The 26,286-nt window shown below is 41.3% G+C and overlaps 1 protein-coding gene across 2 annotated transcripts; it reads right to left on the minus strand.

The window, feature by feature from the left end:
• Window positions 1–416: 416 nt before the first annotated feature.
• On the minus strand, window positions 417–26,124 carry LOC121167064 (dimethylaniline monooxygenase [N-oxide-forming] 1-like). Of its 2 annotated transcripts, XM_040996439.1 has the most exons (8): window positions 25,993–26,124; window positions 19,401–19,589; window positions 16,250–16,412; window positions 10,543–10,685; window positions 5,680–5,879; window positions 3,094–3,458; window positions 2,499–2,571; window positions 417–1,051 (listed from the first exon to the last, which is right to left on the minus strand). In XM_040996439.1, exons 1-8 carry the CDS (start codon window positions 26,122–26,124, stop codon window positions 706–708), a joined length of 1,611 nt encoding a protein of 536 aa, XP_040852373.1. In that variant the 3' UTR covers window positions 417–705. The 2 variants fall into 2 exon arrangements, with proteins under 2 accessions (XP_040852373.1, XP_040852375.1); XM_040996441.1 differs by lacking the exon at window positions 19,401–19,589.
• Window positions 26,125–26,286: the final 162 nt, after the last annotated feature.

Genomic DNA, 26,286 nt, shown 5'->3' on the forward strand with positions numbered 1-26,286 from the left:
GACAGACAGAGGCTGCTATGGTTACAGACTGCTGTGGAACTCGTGTTCACTTTTGCTTATTTCTTACTTTCCTCTTCTTCCTCTCTGTTTTATCTTTATGGACGGCTTCTTGGCAGCTCTCTTTATCTAATCACTTCCTCCTGGATGTAGTTTACACCTAGTTTCCCTCTTAGGACAGCCTTGTCAAAGAGGACCTGAGCAAGTTTTTTCCTTTGGCTTCCAGAGGTCCACTGTGTGTGTACCCTCTGGGGGAATAAGCAGTTTTAGGCAAGAACATTCCTTTGAAAACGTTCAAATTATGGAATCCTTTGTCCCTTAATGAACTTTACTTGTAAGCTTCTCATCCACTTCTCTCCTTCCCTAACTTAAAAAAAAAAAAAAGTGAACAAAAGATCACTTGAAACAGTGTCTGAGTTTATTTTTCAGTTTTTAATTTTCAGCCTGCCAATATAACAAAGGCATTATTTTAGTACAATCCAATCTTTTTGAGGCAGGGATTTTAGTTGAAATCTAGGAACACAGCTTATCTTGGTCATCATCTTCTACCATTTGCTATAGGTAAAGCTAGGAAGGATTTAGAAGTAGTACTGGTAACTCTGGGACCCACCAGGAAAAGGAGGGATGGCTTCCCTCATCTTGGTATGGCTCCCAACCACAAAAGCAGTTTCGTTGTAAGAGGAGAGTCAGAGCATTTTTAAGTCTACCTTACTTTAGGAAAATCAGGAAAACAGACACAAACAAAGCCAGGATGGCGAAGAGTTTAAGCAGACCTTCAAATGGAGATGGTGAGTCTTGCACAATTCGAGTTTTGGTGACCTTGAGTGCTCGATCCCATTGTGTCATGATGGCCTTTCTGGCTCCACTCCATTTTCCTGGGCCAGTCAAACGAAACTGGTACGGTGTATATGGGCCAAAAAACATGGCCAAAGCCAGCAGTGGATCAGTCAGGAGCAGAGAGAACAAGTTGGGCTTTGCACCCATAGAGGTCAGGAGGTCATCTATGTATGTGATGTAATCGGTCTCTAAAGCCTTGCAGTAGTTCAAGCCGTACCTTTGTGATAGGAAGATTGGGGGAACAGGGGAAGACAAAAGGATACAATAAGAATAATCTAATGTCGATTGAAAGTACTCAAAGCAACTGAATACTAGTAAAAATTTTATAATAGATTCCATGCTCTCCCCTTTATACCACTAGCTCTCTAACAGTCTCATTCTATAAGAAGTTTACAGAGCGTCCAGACCATGCATATTATGGAAAAAAAAATGTATAGACTTCTAAAGTTTTTGTTTCAAAATTAACTGTTTTATTTTCCTTCAATGCTTCTAAGGATATATCTACTTTGTAAAAGCCAGTTATGATTGAATTTGTATAAGGTGGAACATTCATATAGAGTAGGTATCTCTGTTATTCTGGTGTCAGCCCCTAGAATAATTGACTGAAGTGCTAGCAAAATTTGATTTTGTTCCTGCTAGTAATTCATCTTGTAGGAGTTCCATAATTGGGGTCAGATAACACCTCAATCAAAGATAAAGGAGATATATCTAGAATTTTTTATTGTTTTCAAATTTGACATCTTGACACAGATAGATCAACACTTGAAGTTTCCAAGTATTATGCGTCAGAATAGCTATAATAATATACTTAAGTGCAGTGCTTCTAAAAAAAGTCTTTCTTTGCTATAGAACATTTTTTCAAATGAAAATTTCTACTCGATACAGTAAGTCAGCTAACATCACAGGGGTTTTGATTGCATTGGGAGTGAAGACTCCTGGGCCATGAGTTTTTGCTGTTCATCCCCCTCCATTTATCCCTGTTCCCAAAGCATAGCACAGAGGAAGATCTCTCCTTCACAGAAGGTGCCAACATAAGACTATTTGGTAAATGCTGTAGGCTTTGAGGGTCATGCAATGGTCTCTGTCTCTACTAGCCAACCCTGGTGTTCTAACACAAAAGCAGCTATGACAAGAGATGAAAGAATGAACCTGACTGTGTTTTAGCCAAACTTTATTTCTGGTCACTGTGATATGAATTTGACATAATTTCTACACATAACAGTGTTTCCTTTTTTCTTCTATGAGTATTTAAAAATGAAAAAGCAATAGCCAGGTCAGTGGACTTGGGCATGCATGACCCTTAAATAGTTGGAATAAAAACAACAGAACTGCTGAGACTTGTGGGCTGGATGACTGCTGTGAGCAAATGGAGAAACTCAATTATTTGCTGCTTACTTGAAGTAACGTATCTGACAGATGAGGGCAATTGTGTTTGGTCAAGAATTCCAAATCCATGTGAGATTAGGTACCCATCATTGGTGTGCATGATTCTGAGCACAAGCATGATTCCCATTTTTGCTTCTCTCTCTCTTTCAGTAGGCTCTCCCACCTTTTTACTCTTACTCTCAACTGGCTATTTTCCATCCCATGTAACACTCACTTCTGTGCTATTGCACAACCAATTTTAATCATGATTCAGAAAGAGTATCTAATAGTTGACTCACCCAGTGTGCTTGTTTTGCTTCCTTTCATTAACTTCGTTTATCATGACACTTGTTGGTGGTAATTTAATCATTCCTGTAAAATGAATCATAAATGCAATTCAGCTTTAAGTCTAGTTTTTACTTATGGATACAAATGCTTTATGGTTCATTGTTTTTGTTATTTCTAGTACCCAGCTCCTCATCTGTTCTAGCACAAATGGTAGCATCTCGAGCTGATTGGTGATATGCCTCCGAAATAATTTTATCATCTGAAAAGATAATGATTCCACAGTTGCTCTAATTGTTCAAATGAGACCTCACAATTGCATTGATTGAATTTTGTCACCCAGTTGACTGAACTTCAAATTTTACTTGAGCCAGTTGGTTCAGTCAAAATAACAGACACTCCTTATATTTCTTAAGTCCGATGTATCATTTATATTTGCAATGGTATAAGCATATCATTATGAAAGAAAAATTCATTGCACAGTAGAATAGATGCTTCTTTTAGATATTCTATTATTTTAAGTAGAAGCAGAGTAACAATTTCTTAATTTCCAATATAATAAAATCACATAGTAAGCCAAAAGTCTGTGCTGGTTTCCCATAGGCTTACCTTTAATGACGCGAACGACCCATCGAGCTTGAGTGTCTCCTGTGGGTACTATGGAGCCCAGGGGTTTGATGATGCCAATAAAGGCCAAGGTTGGCTTTTGCAGATGTGCAGGGAAGATATACTTGTACAGTGACGCTTGGCCATCTTCGACTTTCACTACAGACTCATCAAGGAAGGGAAAAGCTAACGTGTACCCAGTAGCAAAGACAATGATATCGACGGGCTCTTCATTCGGGGCGTTGTGGACATGGTCAAATACAACAGAGTTTTCCCTCACCTCCTTTACGCTTGACCTAATACAAACTTTCCCTGTGATGATACGTCCTGGGAGCTCATCATTTAGCACTGGCTCTCTAAGTTGCATCCTAAATAACAACAACAACAAAAATGGATAAAGAGACATTTGTCAATGAAAAATATAGCTGGCCATATTTTCTATCCATCCTTCCCTTTTAATTCTTTTAATTTAATGCAAACTTTGCTGGACAGAAGCTGCAGGTCTTGGGAGAAGTTACATCTGTGAAAAAGGATTTATGAATGTCCAATGATTATAATATAGGTTCATCATTACCTAGCATTTGGAAGCCCAAGAAGAAGGCAGAGCTTTTTCTGGTTTGCTTCTCTTGCTTTTTCCAGCATTCAGCTGCAACTGTTGCTTTAGAGATAGGAAACTACCAAAAAAATCGCTGGAAGCTCTAGTCAGTTCTCTTTCTTCTTAGCAAAAAGTTCTTTCAGGAAAACGCACATGTGTTTTAAAAGAATCAGGACAGAATCATCTTTATCTGGCTGTGTCTTTGGAATTGGAAGGCTAAGGCTTTGGAGATGATTTTATAAAAACCAAGGCATTGTTGGCTTTGAGTTACCCAGATAGAGAGAATGTGGGTAAAGTGGAAACAGCACGGGAGTTTCAGAGAATAAGAGTGGCTTCTCATCTAAATGCTTGAGCTTAACCGAGACTGGGCAAGTCATTGAATGCCATAGGCTTCCGTCCATTCATAAAATATTGGTGATAACACTGATCATCCTTAGCTATTTGGGTCAGATGAAGGGCATATAAATTGTGTATATTGAAATGATGAAAGACTAAATAAATCCAGCAAAGATAATAATTATTCAGGCTTATTCCACATGTTCCAGAATTTGTGGGATTTAATCAGATTTGAATATAGTTGTACAGACCAGCATTAGGCTAGATATCATTCATGTTGTGGAGCTTCTGCACAACTGAATACATGGGGGTTCCTGGAGATGATGTGCGGGCAGATATCAGGACACTCTGCAATCCTCTTCAACACTTCACTCGACACACCTGCTTTAGGACTCTGTCCATGTTTTTGTCTAGAGTGAGTTCTAACACGAGCATTAGGGAATCAGGGTTAGGAGATCCATGCTCATGAACTGACTGGGCTTGTGGGCTTTAATGAGGAAAGTACTATTTTTGGAGAAGAGCTAGAAGCAGTATCCAGCCAGAGAAAAACTGAGATCTGCTGTCTGATAGCTAGTCCATGAGGTCCTGAATGCTGTGGACCATCACCTGAGTTAGTGTGAAAGTTGTTACTCATGAATTGTGCTGTGATGCAACTCGGGGCCTAGGTGGTGTCTCTGCTGCAGCTTGGGAAAGTCCCCAAAGCAGAGAGCTCCATCGAGCTGTGCCTGGGTTCCTAGCTCACAAAAACTGAGATAAAGCTTTTTGTTTTAGGCCACTAAAAAAAGCACCCTATGGGATCAAAAGCACCGATGTCAAAGTCAAAATTCCTGAGGAGTTTGCTGATGAAAGACAGCATTTGAGAAATAAGGAGAGAAAAAGTGGAGATGGTAAAAGCAGGGAAGGAACAAGGAGAAACACAATACATGCAATGGCGTCAAGGCTGCTTGGCATCATCTTTGGCCCGGATTCCTCCTGATTCCTGTTGGCTCAGGGTATAATCCATACCGAGGTCAGACAGGGTCTCCACATGCTGCAGGATCTTCTGGTATGCGATTTCATTGTATAAAATTAATGAATAAAGAAATAAAGCCTTTGGCCCTTCTAGATGGCATAAATCATGGGTTATAAAGGAAAGGACTGGTTGAAATCAAGTTCATCTCAAGAGTGAGAAAACACTACCATTACAGATGGTATACAGCAGGTATAATGTTTGGTTTTTCCCAACACAGTAAGAACAAGGCAATATGTTGCATTTTTCAACAAATCAAAGATAAATCATTAACTTTTGATTATTACAGGTGAGATTTAAATTACTTGGCTAGTCCTAGAGGTCACTGATTACTAAATGAATTTGGTCAAGTGACTGAAAGTCGCTAAATCTCATTTTCCCTGAGATTATACCTATATTTACCATAAAGGGTTGATCACAAGGTGAAACACATAATTTCATGAACTGAACACATAAGAACTCTTGGTTGTTTTCAAGCAAAACAGTAATGTAGATTTGTAATGTAGTTTTGTGATAACAGTAATGTAGTTTGTAGTGAAGAGTAATGGAATTTTACTCTCTGATTGTTTGGCTGTGCTATTGTTTTATTTGCATATGTCACTAGAGATTCTCTCTTCCTAAAAACTCTTAGCAGGTACATTACATTTACCTGTCTTTTGGTGCTAAGCCATAATTTGCATGATTGAACCAGCTGTTCATCTTTCTTGCCACCAACCAATTCACAATTGAAGTTGGGAGAGAATTTCTGATCAGGTTCTGAAATCGTGTCATGAACACCATGTCCCATGGGTATCCTGAGTCAAAGACCCGGCTGATCACCCATGAGCCTCTGGTGGTGCTGAGGAACACCTAGAAACAAGCAAAGATGTTCACACATTGCAAGGCACTGGGAAGCTTGACCCTCATACAATACCTCCTTCATGAGATAGGGTAGTGCTTGTGGTTCTACCATTACATAGTTATTGAATTCATTTGGTAGAGATAAAGACAGAGAGAGAGAGAACTACATCTATTGTTTTACTCCTCAAAGGCCTGTAAGGTCCTGAGATGAGGCCAGGCCAACACCAGGAGTTGAAACCCAAGCCAGGTCCTTGACATAGGTGGCAGTATCCCCTGTCGCTTCCAATGCTGGATTATCAGGAAGTTGGAATCCAGAGTGGAGCCAGGAGTCAGACGTAGGCACGTTAGCATGAGGCGCAGGCATCTAAAGCAGTGGTTTACTCTTTAGACTAAATGGCTGCCACTAACTACTGTTGTAAAGTCATTCTCTTGATGTAATTATTAGGGTACCTGCAGCATTAAAAGTCATCTATTATTGAGCATGTATCATTTACCAGACTTGTTATACTCTGATAAACTATAGGAAGCATAAAGTCTCAAGTGAGAAGACACTGAAGAAGTGATTACAACTATGCACTTATGGAACTTCAAAGAGTTTGTTAAAAATGAAATCAAGATAAGTGTATCTTGTTTAAAAAACATTTTGATATCCGTGTATCACTCCTTTTGAATAACATACATTTTCCATAAACTTTTTGAAGACTTTTGATACTAACTATAAAGCCAATGATGGCGACAGCTAAGGTTTTCTATGAAAATTTCCAAACAAACCATCAGTTAAACCGATAGAAAATTCAATATCGTTTCAATAATGTTAAAAATAAAAATAAAGTAAAAAAACAAACTTTCAATGAAGAAAAAATAATAAGAAATAAAATGAGTTTAGAAATTTTAGTGCATATTATGTACTTATAAAGAATCATTTTCTAAAAATTCATCTGCTGTTATTAGAAAGGCAGATTTACACAGAGAGAGACAAAGAGAAAGATCTTCATCTGCTGGTTAACTCCCCAAAAGGCTGCTATGGATAGAGCTAAGTCGATGTGAAGCCAGCAGCCAGGAGCTTCTTCTGGGTCTCCCGTGTGGGTGTAAGGTCCCAAGAACTTATGCCAGTCTTTGCTATTTTCCCAGGTCATATTCGGGGAGCTAGATGGGAAGTGGAGCAGCCCAAACATGAACCGGTGCCCATGTCAGATCTGGGCACTTGCAAGGGGAGGGTTAGCCAATGGAGCCATCATGCCATGCCCTGACATGTTTCAACTTTATTTATTTATTTATTTTTATTTGAAGGCAGAGAGTGAGAGGAACAAGGACACCCAGCTGATAATGCTGACAACGGGTGCTTTGGTCCAGGCTGAACTTGGGAAACACATTACAGGTCTCCCACGTGGGTAGTAGTAGGAATACAACCAGAGAGTTCAGTGTCAGGAAGCCAGGATTGAGCACAGGCCCTGTGACATACATAGGACATGGGTGTCCCACCTGACAGCTAAACCACCTGACAACCCCCCCCCCTTCAAATAGATGGTATGACTGTTTGAGTTTGACACTTAGTTAACAGAGTTCACTAACAGCTGTTTCGATATCTGCAAAATGAGTAAAAAGGAGTTTCTTGTTTAAAAAAAAAATGGCCAATTTGTTTCTTTCCTGATACAAGCAACTGATTTAATAGCCTTCTCACCCTTGGTCAAATTTGGATGTGATGGCTTCTGTTTGAGTGTCACCATTCATTCTTGATATATGGTTCATTTAAATTTATAACCTAATGGAGCAATAATATATATGAAGATTTTTAAGAAGCTACACCTCATGGGAGATGTAATTCAAAAACAAATTTACTGGGACTAATATTGTAGTACAATGGGTTAAATCTCTGCTTCCAATACTGATAGGCCCCATCAGGAATCTGGTTTGAAACTTTGCAGTTTTCTTTCCAACCTAGCTTCTTGTTAAGGTGCCTGGGAGGGCAGAGGATGAAGACCCAAGTGCTTAAGCCCCAGTTACCCATGTGGGAGCTCTGAATACAGTTCTTGGCTACTGGTCAAACCTGACTGTTGAGTCCATTTAGAAAGTAAACCGGCAGATGGAAGATCTGTCTCTACTTTCCCTTTTCTTTCTGTGTATCTGCCTTTCACAAAAATAAACACACCTTTAAAATAAAAGTTAATTATTTATAAAATAAGTGCAAATATTTTTAAACCAATGTGTCATATTTTTCATAATATGCATATTCCACGATTTTTTATTTCTTGTTTACATTAGGGGCGATGCAGCGGTATAAATGGGCTTATCTTCTGTCTGTTACTGCTGGAGTCCCATATGGCTGTGCCCCAGTTGCTCCACTTCTGATGCAGGTTCAAGTATATGGCCTGAGAAGGCAGCGGAGAATGGCCCAAGTCCTTGGGCTGCTGTGTCTGTGTGGGAGAACAAGAAGTCCTGGCTCCCAGCTTTGGATTAGTGCATCTCTGGTAATTATGGATTTAATGAGTGAATCAATCAATGAAAAACCTCTCTCTCTGTAAAATTTCTCTTTCAAATAAAAGTTAATGAATCTTTTAACAAATATTTATTTTTAAAAGGTTACTTTTTATTTGAGGGCAGTTGAGAGAGAGAGAGAGAGAGGTATCTTCCATCAGCTGGTTCACTAGCCAGGAGCCTGGAGCTTTTCCCAGGTGTCCCGTAGGTACACCTGAAACACCTGGGCTTTCCTCTGCTTTCCCAGTCATAAACTGGATTGGAGAAAGAGCAGCCAGGACTTGAACTGATGCCCATATGAGATGTCAGACACCATATGCAAATATTTAATCTAGTATGCCAGGTGCCAGCCCTCAATGAACATTTTAAAGGTTTCTTACACATATAGATTTTAAAATGTATTACACTGAAATAGAACTTATCTTGAGATTCCTTTTTCCATGAAAGTATTTAGCCTTGGATAGATAACACCAGGCACTTAGTGGCAAGAACTAATGATATATTCTCTGACCTAAGACATTTACACTGAATCTGACTTTTTATATCTCAACACAGGATTGAATGTGACAAATGGTGATATGAACTGTTTTTAAGCCAAAAACTCTTTCTTTGTTAGTACAAAAATGGTGAAAAGTTATGCCCAAGCGTATTTCCTATTTCAAGGAATTTCTAGACGATTAAAGAAATTGGAATAATTGTATCTCTATGTGGTTGTCACAATCGATGGACCAGTGTTAATTTCAGTATAATGATGCCAATTTGGCAAGTTTTATCAACCAACCAATCAGTGAATCGGTCATTAAGTTCTTTTTCAAAAGTCATGGAAAAGAATTTTGAGTTTTATACTCCCAATCCTGTGCATGCAGGATTGGGAGTACAATTAATGGTTTAGTTATTTGCAGTTATTTATCTATTGTTTTTGATTTTCCCACAACTATACACTCTGTGACAATTAGGGGCTTTCTGCTACTCTTGTGTCGGACAGTATATTCTCAGGGCCTGGCACCGTGTCTCCTCATTGGAAGCCACAAATTGATTCCTATTGGTTGGATGACTCTCAGTGAAGTTGCATCACAGTTGGGGAAAAGATAGGTACTACAAAAGGTAATTTAAAACATTAGGAGTAAAAAGTATCAACTGAGGACTGTAAACTGCAGTACTGCTTAAATCCTGTAGAGGGAGAGATCAGTGTGTGGTTAGGTGGAACAGCTGGGATGTAAATATAGAGGATAAAGAAGGTCAGGGGTTGTGGCAGTGAAGATGGTGGCATGAGCAAGGGGGAAACAGCCTTGGTAATAAGCAGAGGCCAGGAAGTGGTGCTGCCTGGCTGCAATAGATGACTGTGTGGGTGGTGGCATAAGAGTTGAAATGTACACAACGGATTTGGACCATAGTAGGAGAACATTATGATACCAAGTGAACATATTTGCACTTTTTATGCTGTCATGAGAGCAGGCTATTTGGGGGATGCACGTGTTGGTGGTGGGAAGTCTGGATGGTCTGTGTGTGGGGTGGGGAAGATGGACTGAAGGTAGGGGTGCATGGACACAAGGCAGAGTCAGGTGCGTTTGCTTTCAGGCAAAGAGGAATGGCCATGAACTTGCTAGTGGTCTGAGTCTCGGCAGATTGCTTGATTTTAATAAACATTAATCTGTTCATCTGTACTCAGTGATACTCATTAGTACCTCTGTTAGCGGCTTGTCTTGATGAAATAATGCAGTAAAAAAAAAATCAGTGTAGTAGAAAGTATTTGGTGCAATGTTTGACACAGAGTGGTCCCTATAAATACTGATTATTTCTACATGATTGGTAGAGGGAAAACACATTTACATCAGTGTGAAGTGGCAACTAAAAGAGAAGGTAAAGGCAGATGGGAGACCAAAGAAGGAAAAACAGCTAAAATTTTCTGACTTGTGACTGAGTAAAGAAAAAAAAATGTGTGGTAAAATCTGGGGGAATATGGAAAATGGGTGGTTCGAAAAATGGCAAAAATAAGGAATAAGATAGTTGACTTGGGAGAAAAGATACCAATGGACTTCGCACTAAAGTTTACAAACAGTCAATAACACCGATTTTTCAAACAACGCTCTGTTGAGTATTTTAGTTCTTTTGACATTCATCATGTTGTCAAACATTGCTTACTGAAAACACACATCCCAAAATGAAACTCCTCATGAAGTGACAACAAGATTTGTACCTTTTTTGCCACGTGACTGGCCTCTACAGCAATGTCAGTACCAGAATTTCCCATTCCAACCACAAGCACTCTCTTGTCCTTAAATATATCTGGATGTTTATACTGTCGACTGTGAAAGTATTGACCTTTAAAGGTGTTTATACCTATAGGAAGAAAAGACAAATCAAATGGAAAATTTGAAAGATCAGTGAGTGAAACATAAACATAAACATATTTCCACTGGCAGAAGCTTTTTGCCAGACGATTTAAGTTGTATTTATTAGCATTCTTCTGTTTTAGGAAACCTGCAGTCTGATCTGGATGAATGACCTTACAACACATTGGAAGAGGATTATTTACTTACTATACACAATCACTCCATCTCACTAGCAGCACTCTGTTTTTTCTTACTAGATGATTAAATAAAGTTAAAGGAGTTTATCATTTAAAGATTGATGGAAGTCAGTGGACAATAATATTCAATTTGTTAGTAGTTGACTTAGGTGTGGCTTTTTATAAACATGGAATAAATCCAATCTTCATTCTTTCATTTCAAGCATATACTTTGCACAGTGTTCAACATCTTATTGTCCGGAGAAGTTCAACAGTTTCTTGGGCAGACCACCTCTGGTCTGAAGGCAGAGCTGGCAGAATATCATCCCGACCAATTAAAAGCCACAACATAACATCAACAACTGTTTACAACCTTATGGAGTTAAATGACATGGTATTGAGTGACCAATATGTTCGAAAATGCAAGTTCTTAACCACATCCTGTGATTACTTCATTGACATTTCAATTTTAGTTTATATACTACCGGCTTCTATACACCTTATGGCTATAGGGTACTATTCAGCTGGCTCGTGTCTATTTTCCCCAGAGCCTATGAAACTGGGTTATACAATCAAATGTAATAATTAAAAAAAATGGCAGGGAAAAAAATGGAATAAAAAGCCAGAGAGAACTTGGAGCTACAGAATTTGCATGATTAGCTCTTTGGATATCAGCTCTGTATCTGGCACTATTAGAAGCAGGAGATATGATATATCATCTCGATTCACAATGGTCCAAGTCAGTTGGGCAAGTTCACTGGTACTTCACCTTGATGACTCATTGTAACTCAGGCTCATTTTGCTGAGTCAGCCAAAGATAGCTCAGAGGAAAAGGATCAATTAATTTTCTTACATCAGGTCAACATATACTGGGAGAACTCAGTATCTCAGGTGATTGGTGTCAAATCTCATGGAAATATCTAATGTAAACAATGAATTAAAAAAGAATATCTCAGGGGAATTTTACATAATCAGAAGTCACATACGCTGAAAGAAGAACCTGTTCCTTCTAGAAAAAAATGTGGTAAGACATCTAAACTCCCAAGGGATGAATGTTTGTGGAAGATTGCCTCCCTAAGGCCTTGTGTCATTAGAAACCTTCCATGAAAACTGGTTAAAACCCAAGCAAAACCCAGGAGATTTGGAACTTAGCAAAGATACAATCAGGGTCAAGTATTAGCTCAGAGAGGAAAAGGAAAGCAGAAAAAGCCTAGAGAGAATCATGGAATCAGATTATTTTGGTGATAAATGGACACAGGTTAGACTCTGTGTGGCTCTCACAGAGGACAGAACTGAAAAAGCACACGCGTGAATGGTGGCTGAATAAAAGCGGTCCTCAGGGAGAAATTGATTCTTTTAAAATTTTATTTTATTTACTTTTATTTTATTATTTTTAAATAAAATAAATATTTTATTAAGTTATTTTATAGCTTTTATTACAAAGGCAAAGTTGTTATAGACCCATGTGGGCCTCTGAGTAGGGCAGACAGAATTGGGATGTAGGGATGGTGGGTGAGACAAATATTTCATTCTTTTCTCCTGTGTTTACAGATGAGGAGGGGAGGTGTGCTGCTCCTTGCAATCACACCTATAAGGAGGCCCCAGTATGCGGACAATGTCCTGAGGGTGTTACTTGAGTGGTTGTAATTGTTCTGAGAGGATGTTGGTGTTGTTACACCAAAGGTACAAAATTCTGCTTAAAGCCTATTGGCTGTCCCTGTCTACCTCAGTGTGTCTACAGATCTAGATGTCTGCTATAGAGCCTGTCCTGGAGTGTTGTTCAAATTGCGCTTCTTTCTGTCTTTTGATGAGGTACCCAAAGTATTCTGTTGGCTAGGATGAAGTAGCTCTCTCGTCTTTTGTGTTCATTTGGACATGTTCTCCATTCTTTCATGAGGGTCAGTAACTGAGGTGGCCTAGTCCTGCAACATGTGCTCCGGGATCAGAAGACATGACTATGATTTTCCCTGAAGTCAGGGACTGAGTGTAGTGGTCTAGTTGGAAAGCCCCTAAAAGACCTCACCTGGCAGGTCTTCAGACTCTGCTCTCACATGTGCCAGCTGGTGCAGGGTCAGGTTCAGTCTGCACCACCAGGTACTGTAACCTAGCCTGGTCTGGTCCACCCCAAGTCCTGGCTCTAGGTAGAGGTGCAGGCTGATGCTTTGGCCAGACCCAGAGATGCCCCCTGGAATCATGCTTTTGATCCATTCCATCTCCGGTTCCCTTAATTACCTGCAGGTATAGTGGCCTGGTCTATGGAAGATCCCATAAGAGATTTTTTTGTATGTCAAACAAGCCCTCAGTGGCTCCCATTGTTCTGACCCATCATTGGTTCCCCAGCTCGTACAAATGCATGGCCACTCTCATGCACTCATGGTTGCAGCAATGGCAGTGAGATGACACCAGCTAGTGAGTGCCCATGGTAGCAGAGTAGCCACTCTGCCCATTTGCTTTAAGATCTTCAAAAAATAAAGAAAAAAAACAGAGTAGGCAACTATGCTGGCACACTGGTCTAGTTAACATGGAGCTGGCATTAACCAGGCCCAGAATGCCAGGCAGCTGTTGGCTGCGTTTTTCCCAGCAGCGTAACACTTGCCTAGGTACAGGGCAACCTAGGAGGCTTATAATTGGGATGGAGGGAAATTAATTCTAACTGTGATTTCTAGATTTGCTTTCTTTATCTGAAGGTTCGAGTTCAAGAGAGTCAGAAGGAGGTTGACACAGAGAGAAATAGGAAGATCAAGAGAGAGACTCTCCGTTTGCTGGTTCCCTTTCCAAATGGCTACAGTGACAGGTGGGCCAGTCTGAAGCCAGGGACTGGGAGCGTCTTTCAAATCTCCCATGTGGGTGCAGGGACCAAGACCTGGGCCATCTTCCATATTAGCAGCGAGATGGATTGGAAGGGAAGCTGCTAGGACTCGCATTGGTACCCCTATGAGAGCTAGCACCACATGTGGCAGCTTTAACCACTACAACATAGTGCTTGCCTGCTGTAATTTTTACTAAGACTTTTTGGACCTTATCCTTTGTAAATATTTGCACAATTTGTAATGTATTTTTAAAAATATCTTTATTGAATTTCAAATTTTGTAATATTTAGTAACCACTCCAGGGAATATGGCAGACTGATCAACTGCTATAAGAGAGAGTGGGTAGACTCCATTGCAAGCCTAGCATCACAGAATTCTGAATCACAAAATTTCACAGTTCAAAGGCTCCTTAGCATCATTGAGGCAGGGATTTTAAGTTGACAGTTGCTGATAGATAAGAAGAGCTACAAGTTTTGTAGAACGTTCCTGACTTGATTGGGGATTATTTGTTGTTGGGTATGGTTGTGCAAACTTCTCAGGTTATGGGTGAAAAATAGAAGCTTAGAAGAGTAAAACAGGAAGCTTATGGTTATAGGCCAGTGAGTTGTCCAGACAAGAATTTGTACCTCTTGAATAAAATTCTATCCACACTGTTACACTTTGACTCAGTTAATTTCATTCTTTGCTCTTGTGTTCATCTTTAATTTGGCATGACTTTTGGTGTGACTTCAGCACCATGCAAGCTTTTCATGTTCACCCCAGGCCCTAAAAGGATTGCAGCTCTTTCCCTGAACTCTTAGGAAATTCTGTTCTTTTCTCCAATGCAAGTTACACATTCTTGTATCCATTTTGATATACTTGGAACCTTGCGCAGTATGCTTTGGTGTTGAATACATGCAATTTACTCTATTAGCCTTAAGAACTTTCTGGACCCTTGGATAAGTGTGTTTTCATAAGATATTCCTTCCAGAGAGTTTGGGATGATTCATCGGGGACTTGGTCTACAGGCAGAAACTGAAAAAAGGGTTGTGTGGTCTTGGTTGGAATGATGAAAGTGAGTCTCTTTGAATGTGTTCTAGTGGAGGATGTTGAGCCTCTCTCGGGGATACTGGAAGAACAATGTCCTGTACTGAGAAGAAGACAACACTTTTTTCTAATTAAATGATCCCTTAATGAGGCAATTTTCAAAGTGTGCTTTATCCTGGTGTGACCTAACTTGAGTCGTCTCTGGGATGGATTCTGGGACACAGGAGAACATGGGATCAGGCTAGGTCATATCTAGATGATGTAGAGAGAATTTCCCCACGCTTTTACCTTTTGGGATGATCATTACAGCTTAAATAAATCAATCCATTGTACTGCCTCTGAACTGAAATTCAATTGAAAGCTGACTTAGATGAACATGAATCATGGTTGCAAAGGTAAGATAAAGGAACTGATACCTAAACACATGCACCTTGTCTAGTAAGATTCATCTTCGGGTGTCAGCATTGTGGCGCTATCACCACCTGCTATGCCAGCATCCTGTATGAGGGCCATGGCGTTCAAGTCATGACTGCTCCATTTTCGAATTATTTCCATGCTAGTGTGCCTGGGAAGGTAGCAGACCATGACCAAAGTGCTTAAACCCCTGACGGGCAAGTGAGAGATCTGGATGAAGTTGCAGGCTTCTGGCTTAGGCCTAGCCCAGCCCAGGCTGTCTCAGTCAATTGAAAGTAAGCTAGTTCTGCTCACTATTTCTACAACTTTCTATAACTCTGCCTTCCAAATAAATAAATAAATCTTTTTTTAAAAAATCATCTCCCGGGCCCGGCAAGGTGGCGCAAGTGGTTAAGGTCCTCACCCTGCATGCCCTGGATCCCATATGGGCGCCGGTTCTATCCCGGCGGCCCTGCTTCCCTTCCAGCTCCCTGCCTGTGGCCCCGGAAAGCAGTCAAGGATGGCCCAAAGCTTTGGGAACCTGCACCCGTGTGGGAGACCTGGAAGAGTCTCCTGGCTTCGGATCGGCATGCTGTTGTGCTCACTTGGGGAGTGAATCAATGGACGGAAGATCTTCCTCTCTGTCTCTCCTCTGTATATCTGCCTTTCCAATAAAAAAAACAATAAAAATAAATCTTTAAAAAAAAATATCATCTCCCTTTGACTGTTGAGCTGGTACCATAAACCTCTGATCTAGCTGACTGGTATGGCTTATATAAAATTAAAAAATACATATAGTACCCAATTAAATTTATCAACCTTTGTGGCTTTTGAATTTCACTTTGGCAATGTACTTTGGTCAATTTGGTCAGCAACTTGTTTAAGAAATTCATGCTTTGATATAATTTCTGAGTGCTGTCAGTCACTCATGGAGGGCCACTGGTCTTCAGTGAAGTGTTAAGACTGCTTCTTAAATTATCCATTTTATCCTTCTTGCTTCATAGTTTGTTTGAAAGCACAAGACCAGCCAGAAAGTGCAGGTAAAGGAAAAACCGTTACCTTGTAACTTAAACAGCTTAGCAAAGGATTAACATGTTGTCAGGCTTATCAAGCATCAGGATGGTGCTAGAGAGGAAAGTTAAGGTCAATAGCAGAGAATACCCTACCTGGAAAGCAATCCAATGGCAGATAAGGATTCGTAAGATAACCAACACACACCATGACAGCATCAAAGACAGCCTGTTCTTGCTTCCCTTCATGCAGAGTCACCACTTCCCACTGGCCAGATCTATCAAAATCCTGACATTTTGCTATACTGCAGACTTTGGTCTAAAAAAAAAAAAAAAGAAATCAAGGATGGTTAATATTTTTCAAAGTTCCATTAAGGGTTTCTGTGGTAATTGACATCTCAAAGCTCCTGGTGCAAACTCAACATGGTTAATAAGTACAACCCTAGTAACCTCTTCAGGCTATCATAATAGTCACAGTTTCCTGGATTGAAGAATTTGAACCTTGGAATTCTGGAGGGGTATTTAAGAGTGAATTGAAAGATTTTAAGGATTTTGCTTAAATTCTCACAGCAGGTGAGAACCAAGGTTGCAATTTTTAGTTCTTATACATGTTCTTGACAGTGCAGAAATGGGGACATTAAAACTAAACAGAATTATAAATCTAGAAGGTAGTTAATATGCCCGTGTTTCCAAAAAATTGATTGTACACGGTCAGTTTGGTGTTCTTATACGATGCATGGTTTTTAACTGAAGGAACCAGTTGGAATAACTCAGTTCTAACCCAAACTTGACAAACTTAAACAACAATGCAAAACCTTTCAGTATTGTTTCAGTCAAGCAATATTGGAATACAAGAACCAAGTACACTGTGATGTGGCAGCAATATATCATTGCTCAAAGTCCAAGAGAAGTCCTCTTCTCTAACAGGTCAAGAGACTAATAGTTAAAACCTCAGCAGGTCTTGTCCGCCATATGCAGAAAAACAGGGTTGCAGTTTAGAGCCTCGGGCAGTTTATCTGTCACAGTGTTATAAATTTGTCATGCCTGATACTGTACATTTCTATGAATGTGTATCTTGTGCAATTGTTTCAAGTAAGCCAAAGACTTTATAATTTTTAAAGGCCCACTATTTTTTTTTTACTAATAACATATAGCCTCCTTTTTCTCTGCACTGATAGTTCTAATTTCTTTCTTGTTGTCCAACATAAGGTACCAAATATGATGTTATACACTGTTTTGAAAAGAAAACAAAAGTGTTATTGATGTTTGTTGTGTTGGTTTCAGCATCTTTGCCTTTTGTAAACGTAGCTTTCAGTAATTTAAAATCCCACAAAGCAAAATTGATTTTAATTGTACATATAATAAATGCATATTGTTGGCGATTTGGTATGTATATAAAAGAATGTGAAATAAAATTCACAAAAGTTAAATCAGAAACCATCTCCCAAACACAGTTGCTTGTCTGTACTTAAGCACAAACTTTTACTGAGATGTGATTATCTGTACTTCCTTAACACTGATGGGCATCTGGTTTCTAAAGTTTTACTTACTTGGTAGAGTGCGAGAGAGACAGCTAGACTCCATTGGCTCCTTCTCTAAATGTCTGTCCTGGTTGTCACTGGGCAAGGCTGGAACTTGGTTCTCCCCCATGGGTGACAGCGACTCAGCTGCCTGAGTCATCATCTGCCACTTTCCAGAATGTGCATCAACAGGAAGTGAATTGGAAATGAAGCCAAGACCCAACCCAGGCACTGCAAAGTAGGATGAAGTTGTGCGAGGTGATATCTTCATTGTTGAAGCACAGGTCCACTCAATTATCTGATGCTTGTTTGTCTTTTTTTTTTTTAAACATAGATTTATTTATTTATTTATTTGTAAGTCAGAGTAACAGAAAGGGTGAGACCCTCTGTCCCTTGGTTCACTATCCAAGTGGCCATGATGGCCAGGCAAGGATCAGGAAGTTGCCATTAGCAGTTTTATCTTGGTTTCTCACATTGGATGGCAGAGTTCCCACATCCTAGGCCATCTTCTGCTGCTTATCCCAGGGTATCTATCGGAAGCTGGATAAGAAGTGACACTGCCAGGAAATGAACCAAAGCCCACGTGGGAGGTTGGCAGCACAGGCTGTGGCTTTACATTGCTATGCCACAATACTAATCTCAATAGGTATTTAAAAAAATGTGATGGGGCCAGGGCTGTGGTATAGTAGGCTGAGCCTCCACCTGCAGCACCAGCATCCTATAAGGTCATGAGTTCATATCCCGGCTGTTCTACTTCCTATCCAGCTCCCTGTTTTTGGCCTGGAAAAGCAGTGGGGAATGATCCAAGTTCTGGGACCTCTACACTCGTGTTCAAGATGTTGAGGAAACTAATGGCTGCTTGCTCTGGATCAGCTCGGTTCGAGCCACTTAGCCATTTGGAGAGTGAATCAGTTTGTAGAAGGTCTCTCTGTTTCTGTAAGTTTGTCTTTAATAATAATAATAATAATAATAAATTGTAAAGTAGGTTTGGGAAAGAAAGCAAAGAAAGTGCTTCCGATTTAGTCTTTCTTATGGGTCTTTAAAAATTATTTTTACCTGTATTTTATATGATGATACACTATTTATATCCTGTTACTAGCAAATTGAGGGAGTAGGATGAGCTCTTCCTTAGAACTCTGTCTACAAGGACTTAACTGGTTGTGTGAATGTGACTCTTACTGGCTGTTCTGGGCAACATCACCATTCATATTGTTTTCTTGGTGTGATTTTTTTCCATACATTTTCCTCTATGCCTAGCCCTGGAACATAGTAGAATGGCAATGCATTATTTTTCATAGGTTTTGTGTTGTTGTTGTTTGAAAGAAAACCAAAGGAGGAAGAAAGAAAGAAAAGGAAAAGGAGATATTCATTTATCTGTTTCCCCTTTCTCTTGTTCCAGCGTCTGAGATAGGAGAGAAAGAATGAAAGAGAGAGTACCCAGGGGGCTGGTGGGAGTTCTCCATGTCCATGCATATGGGTGTTTGGTCCAAGTGAAAAGTATGCTTTGATATATTACAGGTCTCTTAGGTTAAGCGTATGTCAGAATTTTCAATTTAAAATATTCACATATGCATCTTCACACAAAATAGTCACCTCTTCCTCAAGATTCACCTGGGTATGTGTGTCTGTGTGTATGTGTGTTGGTGAAGTGAAAACAAGACGAAAAAGAATCTAGCCAGGGGTCTGTGACTTTGTCAGTTCAGTCTCTCATCTGTAGGAGAGGAAGGTAATGGAAAAATGTGTAGGACAATATTTCTTGAATGCTAACTGATGAATTTTGGTCTTACCTTGAATTGGATGCATTTCAGAAGGTTAAATCGATTTGCATACATTTTGAGATAGTCCAGGAATTGCAAATTCGGCACATAGTTTGGGCAATCTTCTGGGAATGGAAAATCTGGGTAACAAGACATCTCCTTGCAGCTGTTGGAGACCAAGGATTTGTACAGACTGGCTCTGCCTTCTTCAACATGATCCTGTGAAACAGGGCACACACATGAGTACACCTGCACACTCAAGCATGCACAGACACAATGGAAGTACAAACACTGTGGCCAGCATTATGGCTTTGTGGACAAGGTCATCCCTGACACACTGGCATCCCATATGGGTGCTGGTGCGTGTCCTGGCTGCTCTGCTCCCAATCCAGCTCCCTGCACATGATCTGGGAAAAGCAGTGGAAGACAGCAGAAGTTCTTGGGCCTGTGCCATTTATGTGGGAGACCTAGAAGCTCCTGTTTCCTGGCTTTGGCCTAACCCAGAATTAGTAGTTATGACTCTGGGGAGTGAAGCAACGGGTAAAAGATTCTCTCTCTCTCTCTGTCTCCCTGTATGTCTCCCTTTCTCTCTGTCTCCCTGTATGTGTATCTGTGCCTGTCTCTGTCTCTCTCTGTTGCCTCCCTTTTCTCTGTAACTCTTTCAAATAAATTAATCTTAAAAAAGAAGAAATTTCAAACATTGACCAAGTTTATAGTGATCCAGATGATATATTTACTGCTTTTTTTCTCCTGTGAAGGTGAAGTTTTTATCTTTTTTTTTTTTTAAGTCTTTATTTTAAAGAGGAGAGAAAGAGAAATGGTGCTCAATGGGTGGATTACCTCCAGATGCACAGGGCAGCCTGGGGTGCACTAGTCAGTGGTGGAATATTGAAATCTAATCCAGAGCTCCTCCATGCTAGCAGCGACTCAACTGATTGAGTCATGACCTGCTGCTCCCAGGGCCACAGCATCAGGTTGAAATTTGGAGATCTGGGATTCAACATCAGGCACCCGCAGCATCTGAACCACTGCACAAAACACCTGCTCCAACCTGCTACCTTTCTATGGGATGTATTCTTTTTCACTTGGGAGACAATGAACACCAGCCACACACACACTGTTTGACAGAGGCAATTACGACACAAGATTCATATAAATGTCCAAACTATTTTAAGTACTGTGCAGTTGTGTTTAAAGCAGAGTACTGGGATTCATGCAACTGAGCAAACAAGACAACCAGGTATTTGAGGAACTCCTCAAGCAAATCAGCAAATAAAAACAGAGAGAAACAAGAGGATTCTCATATTCAAGTTGTTCCCTCACATAGATAACCACAAAACCATCTGTTTTTGTGAAACTTAGAAAACTGAAAAGTCAGGAAGAAGAACAGCTTCCAGGAAACCCTACTGTGAAATAATGGACCGCAGATGTAAACAGAAAAGCTAGCTTGGAGGGGTTATGCAGTTCTAAGGGAGGAACTCAAAACAAACTCTTGCCTGATTTTTTTCCACAGATTGCTTCTCCAGGAGAAAGACAAGGTCTGGAGCAGTAAGCGTTCACATAGAAAGCATGGTTCCGCAACACTTCCAAGGACTCCTGTGGGTCCTGGGCCTCTGCTCCAGTAGATGATCTGCCCAGCCACCCTCACGCCCCTCTGGACCTCTCCACCCATTCCCGGGCTCACACAGTCTTGGCATTGTCTTTGTGTGGTTCTGCCAAATTCACTGCACTCTTGAGTATGAAAACTCAGGACCCTGGAGAACTGGTGGTTTTCTCTTGGAGGAAGAGTTTTGTCCCATTTCCACGAAGGGAAGAACAAGGGGGTTGAGGGGGAGAAGGACAGAAATGTGGATGGGAGAGAGAAAAGCAGTCGGAGTATGAAGGCAGAGCTTTTGTCTCCCTGTCACTCCTTGCTGCTGCATACACAGTGGTAAGGTGAGCAGTCCCCACTGGGACCCTGGTTGGGACTCCAAGAGCCACAAGGGCAGTGGGAAGAAAGTTTGCACAAATCAAGGAACTTTCCTTTCTCATTTTAAACATAAGTGTAAAATGACAATGAACCTCAATTAGAAATAGAGTCCTTCTCTCTCTAGGCTTGTTATTCATAAGCTGCTCTTTCGCAAGAATAATCAATTCTTTCCCAGTCTCCATTGTACTTAACACCCTCCTCCCACAACCTGTCACTGGAGGGCTGTGTCCTGGTTTGGGCCCCACATCACAGGAGGGCTGTGAAGCCCTCTGAGGAAATGTGAGGAACCTTCATGTATGTATCTGCATGGGGCTTGAGGCCAGCAGGAGAATCCTATCATGTGTCATCAGAATTCAATAAATATGTATTTGGGTATATGAATCAAAGAAAACTTATTGGGTTTGCTGAAGTTTCAGACTTGAAGCTCTTTCAAAAATATGTGGTAGGGCCTGGCGCAGTGGCGCAAGTGGTTAAGGTCCTCGCCTTGCATGCCTGGGATCCCATATGGGCGCCAGTTCTATCCTGGCAGCCCCGCTTCCCATCCAGCCCCGGGAAAGCAGTAGAGGACAGCCCAAAGCTTTGGGACCCTGCACCCGCGTGGGAGACCCGGAGGAGGCTCCTGGCTTCGGATCGGCATAGCATCGACCATGGCGCTCACTTGGGGAGTGAATCATCGGATGGAAGATCTTCCTCTCTGTCTCTCCTCTCTGCATATCCGCCTTTCCAATAAAAACATGATAAAAAAAAAAAATCTTAAAAAAAATATGTGGTAGATATCGGATTTATTAAGCCTAAAAAGAAGAAATGGTTAAGGGAAATCTTCCTTGATGGTTGGAAGGAGCAGTGTTTTCACAATTTATTTAGATCCCGGAAGGAATGTGGTGGTATGTCAGGAATGTAGGAGGTGCTCCATGAGTTTGTGCTAAGTGAGAGAATGTATGTGCAGAAGTGAAAATGTGGGTGCACCCCAAGGAGGGTGGAGAGGCTCGGCAGTGTATTCCAAGGATGTGAAAAGAAGCAGAAGCTGTCCTCCCCGCACAGTGTGGAGACTCACTTAGGGAGGATAACAGGGTGGCCTTACGTGAAACCTTCATTAATGCTCATTTACATACTGAAGGCCATAGACATTATACGAAGTTTCAGTGACAAGATAATTCTGCAGATGTTTCTTCTCCAAGTGAGATCATCAACCCACAATGTGGGTGTCCAAAGCCTTCCTTTTCTCTCTGGAATCTAAGACGTTGTATTGGGCACAGGTGTTCCCTTGAGTCAGTGAACCTATTCCATATCTGCTGTTTTCTTCGCTGGCCCAGGGTACAGTGGGCCATCACAAACAGGGTACAGTTTGCATCACAAACTTGGCTTGCACTTTCCTTAAGGGTGTGATAGCAGGCAGAGTCATGATCTTGGTAGTCCAATTAAATACAACAACTTAAAATCTCTGTAATCGGGAGGCCCTCTGTCTTGTTTAGAAACGAAACTGTCTCCAGGTGTGTTTTATTGGCTTTCTGCAGCTTCTCTTGATTTTTGCACTGTGTCCCCTTCCTGCTATAATTCGTATTAAGCTTCTCACAGTTGTGTGTACACTGTCAAGCGAGCATAGATGTTGCCAAAGCAGATTTTTAAACTCAAAAGCCTTCGTGAAAGACTACTGTGACTGTGCAGACACCGCTAACAATCTTTTGTGGTGTGTGTGTGTGTGTGTGTGTGGCAAAAGAATGTCTGCAGAAAGATTCAGGAAGCTTCTGGCATGCTAGAGCCAGAAGGCACCTTCTGGGTTACTCATTGGAGGTTTTTCCATCAGATTCTAAAGGAATCTCAAAGTATCAGAGAGGTGAGTAAAGAGGCCGCTGTGCTGAGGGAGTGGTGCTGAGTGGCAGTGGGGTGATCTTTTCCAGTTCCTAGCCCCCCTTAGTAACGCATCCTCTACGTGAATACTTCAGAAAGTTCATTGAAAATAAAATTAAAAAAAAAAAACAACCCTGTTTTTGCTGCAAAAACAGTTTGAAACCTGATACACGAAGAGTCTTTTAAATGTTCATAGGAAATGCATGCTATAAAAAAAAAAGCTCCCTAAGTTTCAAAAACATTTTTTGTCCCCAAATCAACAGTTCTTTTAATTCTATTTCCTGTGATTTGCTTCAAGTGCCCTTTAATTGGGTCCATGTTTCTATTTTATCAATGGGGCAACAGAGATGGAACGACTGGTTGACTGGGAGTCATTTGCCTTGATCACTGCCGGAGAGTCCTCCTTAGGCATTTTGACAAATTCCCATGGAGGTTTTTTGAAGTTCATTCCAATTTTTCCAATTCTCTAATTGTATCCGTCTGTACCCTCTTCACCCTGCACAGTTGTCATATTGTTTTTGAAATAATTGGGGCATCTTGTTAGTAGCCTCTTCTCTCCTCTCTACCTGAAAGTTTTCTAGTGGATTCTCCTCCAGTATAGGGTAGGTGTGCCTCTGGTCTTCCTTTCTTTCTGGGGCTCACTCTTCCACTTGTGTCTACAATTCCGTATTTCCCTTTTATAACTGTCAGGATCTTGTTCCAGTTTTTAGTCTTCAGTTCCACTTCTTGCTTTGATTGAAACTACTTTAACTACTGTAAGTTACATTATTCTTTGGGAAGTATCATCCTCCAAGTCCATGCTCAACTGATGGATTCGTTGTGCTTGCATTAGAATACAATGTTAATAGGGATCACGAGAGTTACTAAGGAAAAAGCATTAAGCTTTATTTGTAATGTCTTCAAATGTCCTGACATAGGAGAGAGTTCTGGTTTATTTTAACAGAACTCTAGTTTGCTAAATATATACATATATAGTTTGTCCAAATATATACATCAAACTTTTTCAAATTTATCTGAGTGCCTGGTGTGATAGCCTAATGCTAAACCCTTGCCTTGCCTGTGCCAGGATCCCAGATGGGCACCAGTTCATGTCCTGGCTGTTCCACTTCCCATCCAGCTCCCTGTGTGTGGCCTGGGAAAGGAGGATAAGATGGGTCAAAGCCTTGGGACCCTGCACTGGTGTGGGAGACCTGGAAGAAGCTCCTGGCTTAGGAATGTCTCAGCTCTGGCAATTGTAGTCACTTGAGGAATGAACAAGTAGATGAAAGAGCTTTCTCTCTCTTTCTCTCTGTAAAATCTGAATTTCTAATAAAAATAAAAGAAATCTTTCAAAAACTAAATTATTTGAAAGGTGAGGAAAAGGGGTTGGATGGAGAAAGAAGGGAAGAGGAGAAGGGGAAGAAAGAGAGAGGCAACCAGTTTTCTGGTTACTCCACAGATATCTGCAAGAGCTGGAGTTGTGTCGAAAGTGTTGCTGTGAGCCATGAACTCAGTGCAGCCTCCCATGGGGCGGGAGGAGCCCAATTACTGGAGCTGTAACCACTGCCTCCCAGGAACTGCGTTAGTTACAAGTGGAATCACCAGTGTAAGACAGGTGCTGAACCTGCGCATGCTGATATGGGACATGGTGTCTTAACCACTGACCTTGCACTTTGAATCGTGGGAATAGATGTGCTCATTTCTCCAGTGTGCTTTAGAAAGTAACCATGCATTCATGGTCATAGTTAGTGGCCAGCCACATGTGCAATTTTTTTTTTGTAATGCCAGCTGGTCTACGTTGGAGGCTTGTCAATAAACTTGCAACTTCAGTTTCTCTGAAGTTTTGCCCAATGGGTTAGAAAATTACTTTGTTCCAGTTCCAAAATCCTACCCTTTTGCATTGGGAAATGCTGTGTCTTTCCTGAAACCCCTCGGAGGACCTGAAATCCGGCTAGGTAGATGCCTTTCTCCCCTCACTCTTGCTGATGGATGTATTACTAGCACATTTAAAGTTCACGTGAAACGTTTTTTGCCTTAAAGAAAGAAAAAATAGGAGTTTTGGGGAAAACTGAGAAAAATGCTTTCAGGCTGAGCTATGATGCTCATTGACCCTCTCTGACTTCAGGGTCCTCACGGCCCCAAGCAGGGCCTTGTAATCCCCTGGACCCCAGGCCAGCCAAGGCCAAGGCTGTGGCGTGTCCCATCTTTGTGTTTCATTCTTTTAGTTCCATTTCCAACCCTGGCTATTGCCCTGCTGAGGTTTGAGAATATTACTCCTCACCGGGGGGAGGAAGAGAGAAGACTTGGATTGTTACTGCTCAAGGGAGGGAAAAGAGGTTGGAATTCACACCCTTTGCTTTGGTTGTTCTTGGCATGGACTGGGATAGCCCAGGCAGCAGGTCTTAGCTTATAGAACTCAGCTTGCCCTGAGACTCACGTTGCTGTAACGGATGGCATAGTGCTGAGTAAGGTGCGAGTAAACATAAGCCAGCCTCATATGCAGAGGCTGCGCTCCTTGCTTTTGTCCCTGATATTGCAGCCCCTCTTCTTGCCTCCAACTCTATTTCTAGTTTTGCTGCCCTGCCCCTGGGCTTGGCTAGCTTGTTCCAAGCAACCCATTTGTTCCTCCTGGTCCTGGATGAAGTTCTGCCAGGCGGTCTCCCACCTGTGTGCAGCACAGGTCCTTGCTTTTATGGTTAAGGTGGTCTGCCTTGGCTTGGCCAACCCTTCCAAGCATCCAGCCCTTGTGGAAGAAACACAGTCATCTTTTCGCACCAGGCAAGCAGTTCCCCTATAGACAATTACCTCTGTGGAAACCCCACTCACCGTGAATCTCCACAGTCCCCCAATGTCATCACTCGTCTCAAAGCAGGTGGGCTCCAGGCCTTCCTCCAAACAGCACTTGATGGAGGCCAGGCCAGTCACTCCAGCTCCCACAATGGCAACGCGCTTGACCATGTCGTTCTGTGTAGGCAAAAGAAGAAGCAGAGTTTCTTATTCACAAGAGCACCACTCTAGCTTTGGCTGCTCTGACAATCCAGTAAAAGAGTTGGGGAAATGAAGGGATCTGTTCAGTCCGATTCCTCTGCACTGTGTCTCAGGCGTGTACATGTGAACAGG

The sequence above is a fragment of the Ochotona curzoniae genome, unplaced genomic scaffold (assembly GCF_017591425.1).
Source record: "Ochotona curzoniae isolate NIBS_2020 unplaced genomic scaffold, NIBS_Ocur_1.0 patch301, whole genome shotgun sequence".
In the NCBI taxonomy this organism is placed as follows: Eukaryota; Metazoa; Chordata; class Mammalia; order Lagomorpha; family Ochotonidae; genus Ochotona; species Ochotona curzoniae.

Excerpts from the sequence above, each read along its gene's own strand:
- LOC121167064 (XM_040996439.1), bottom strand. The coding sequence starts at position 26,124 with ATGGTCAAGCGCGTTGCCATTGTGGGAGCTGGAGTGACTGGCCTGGCC. Across the intron at positions 19,590-25,992 it reads GGGGACTGTGGAGATTCACG|GATCATGTTGAAGAAGGCAG; the intron begins GTGAGTGGGGTT and ends CCTGTTTCACAG. Across the intron at positions 16,413-19,400 it reads TGAAATGCATCCAATTCAAG|ACCAAAGTCTGCAGTATAGC; the intron begins GTAAGACCAAAA and ends TTTTTTTTTTAG.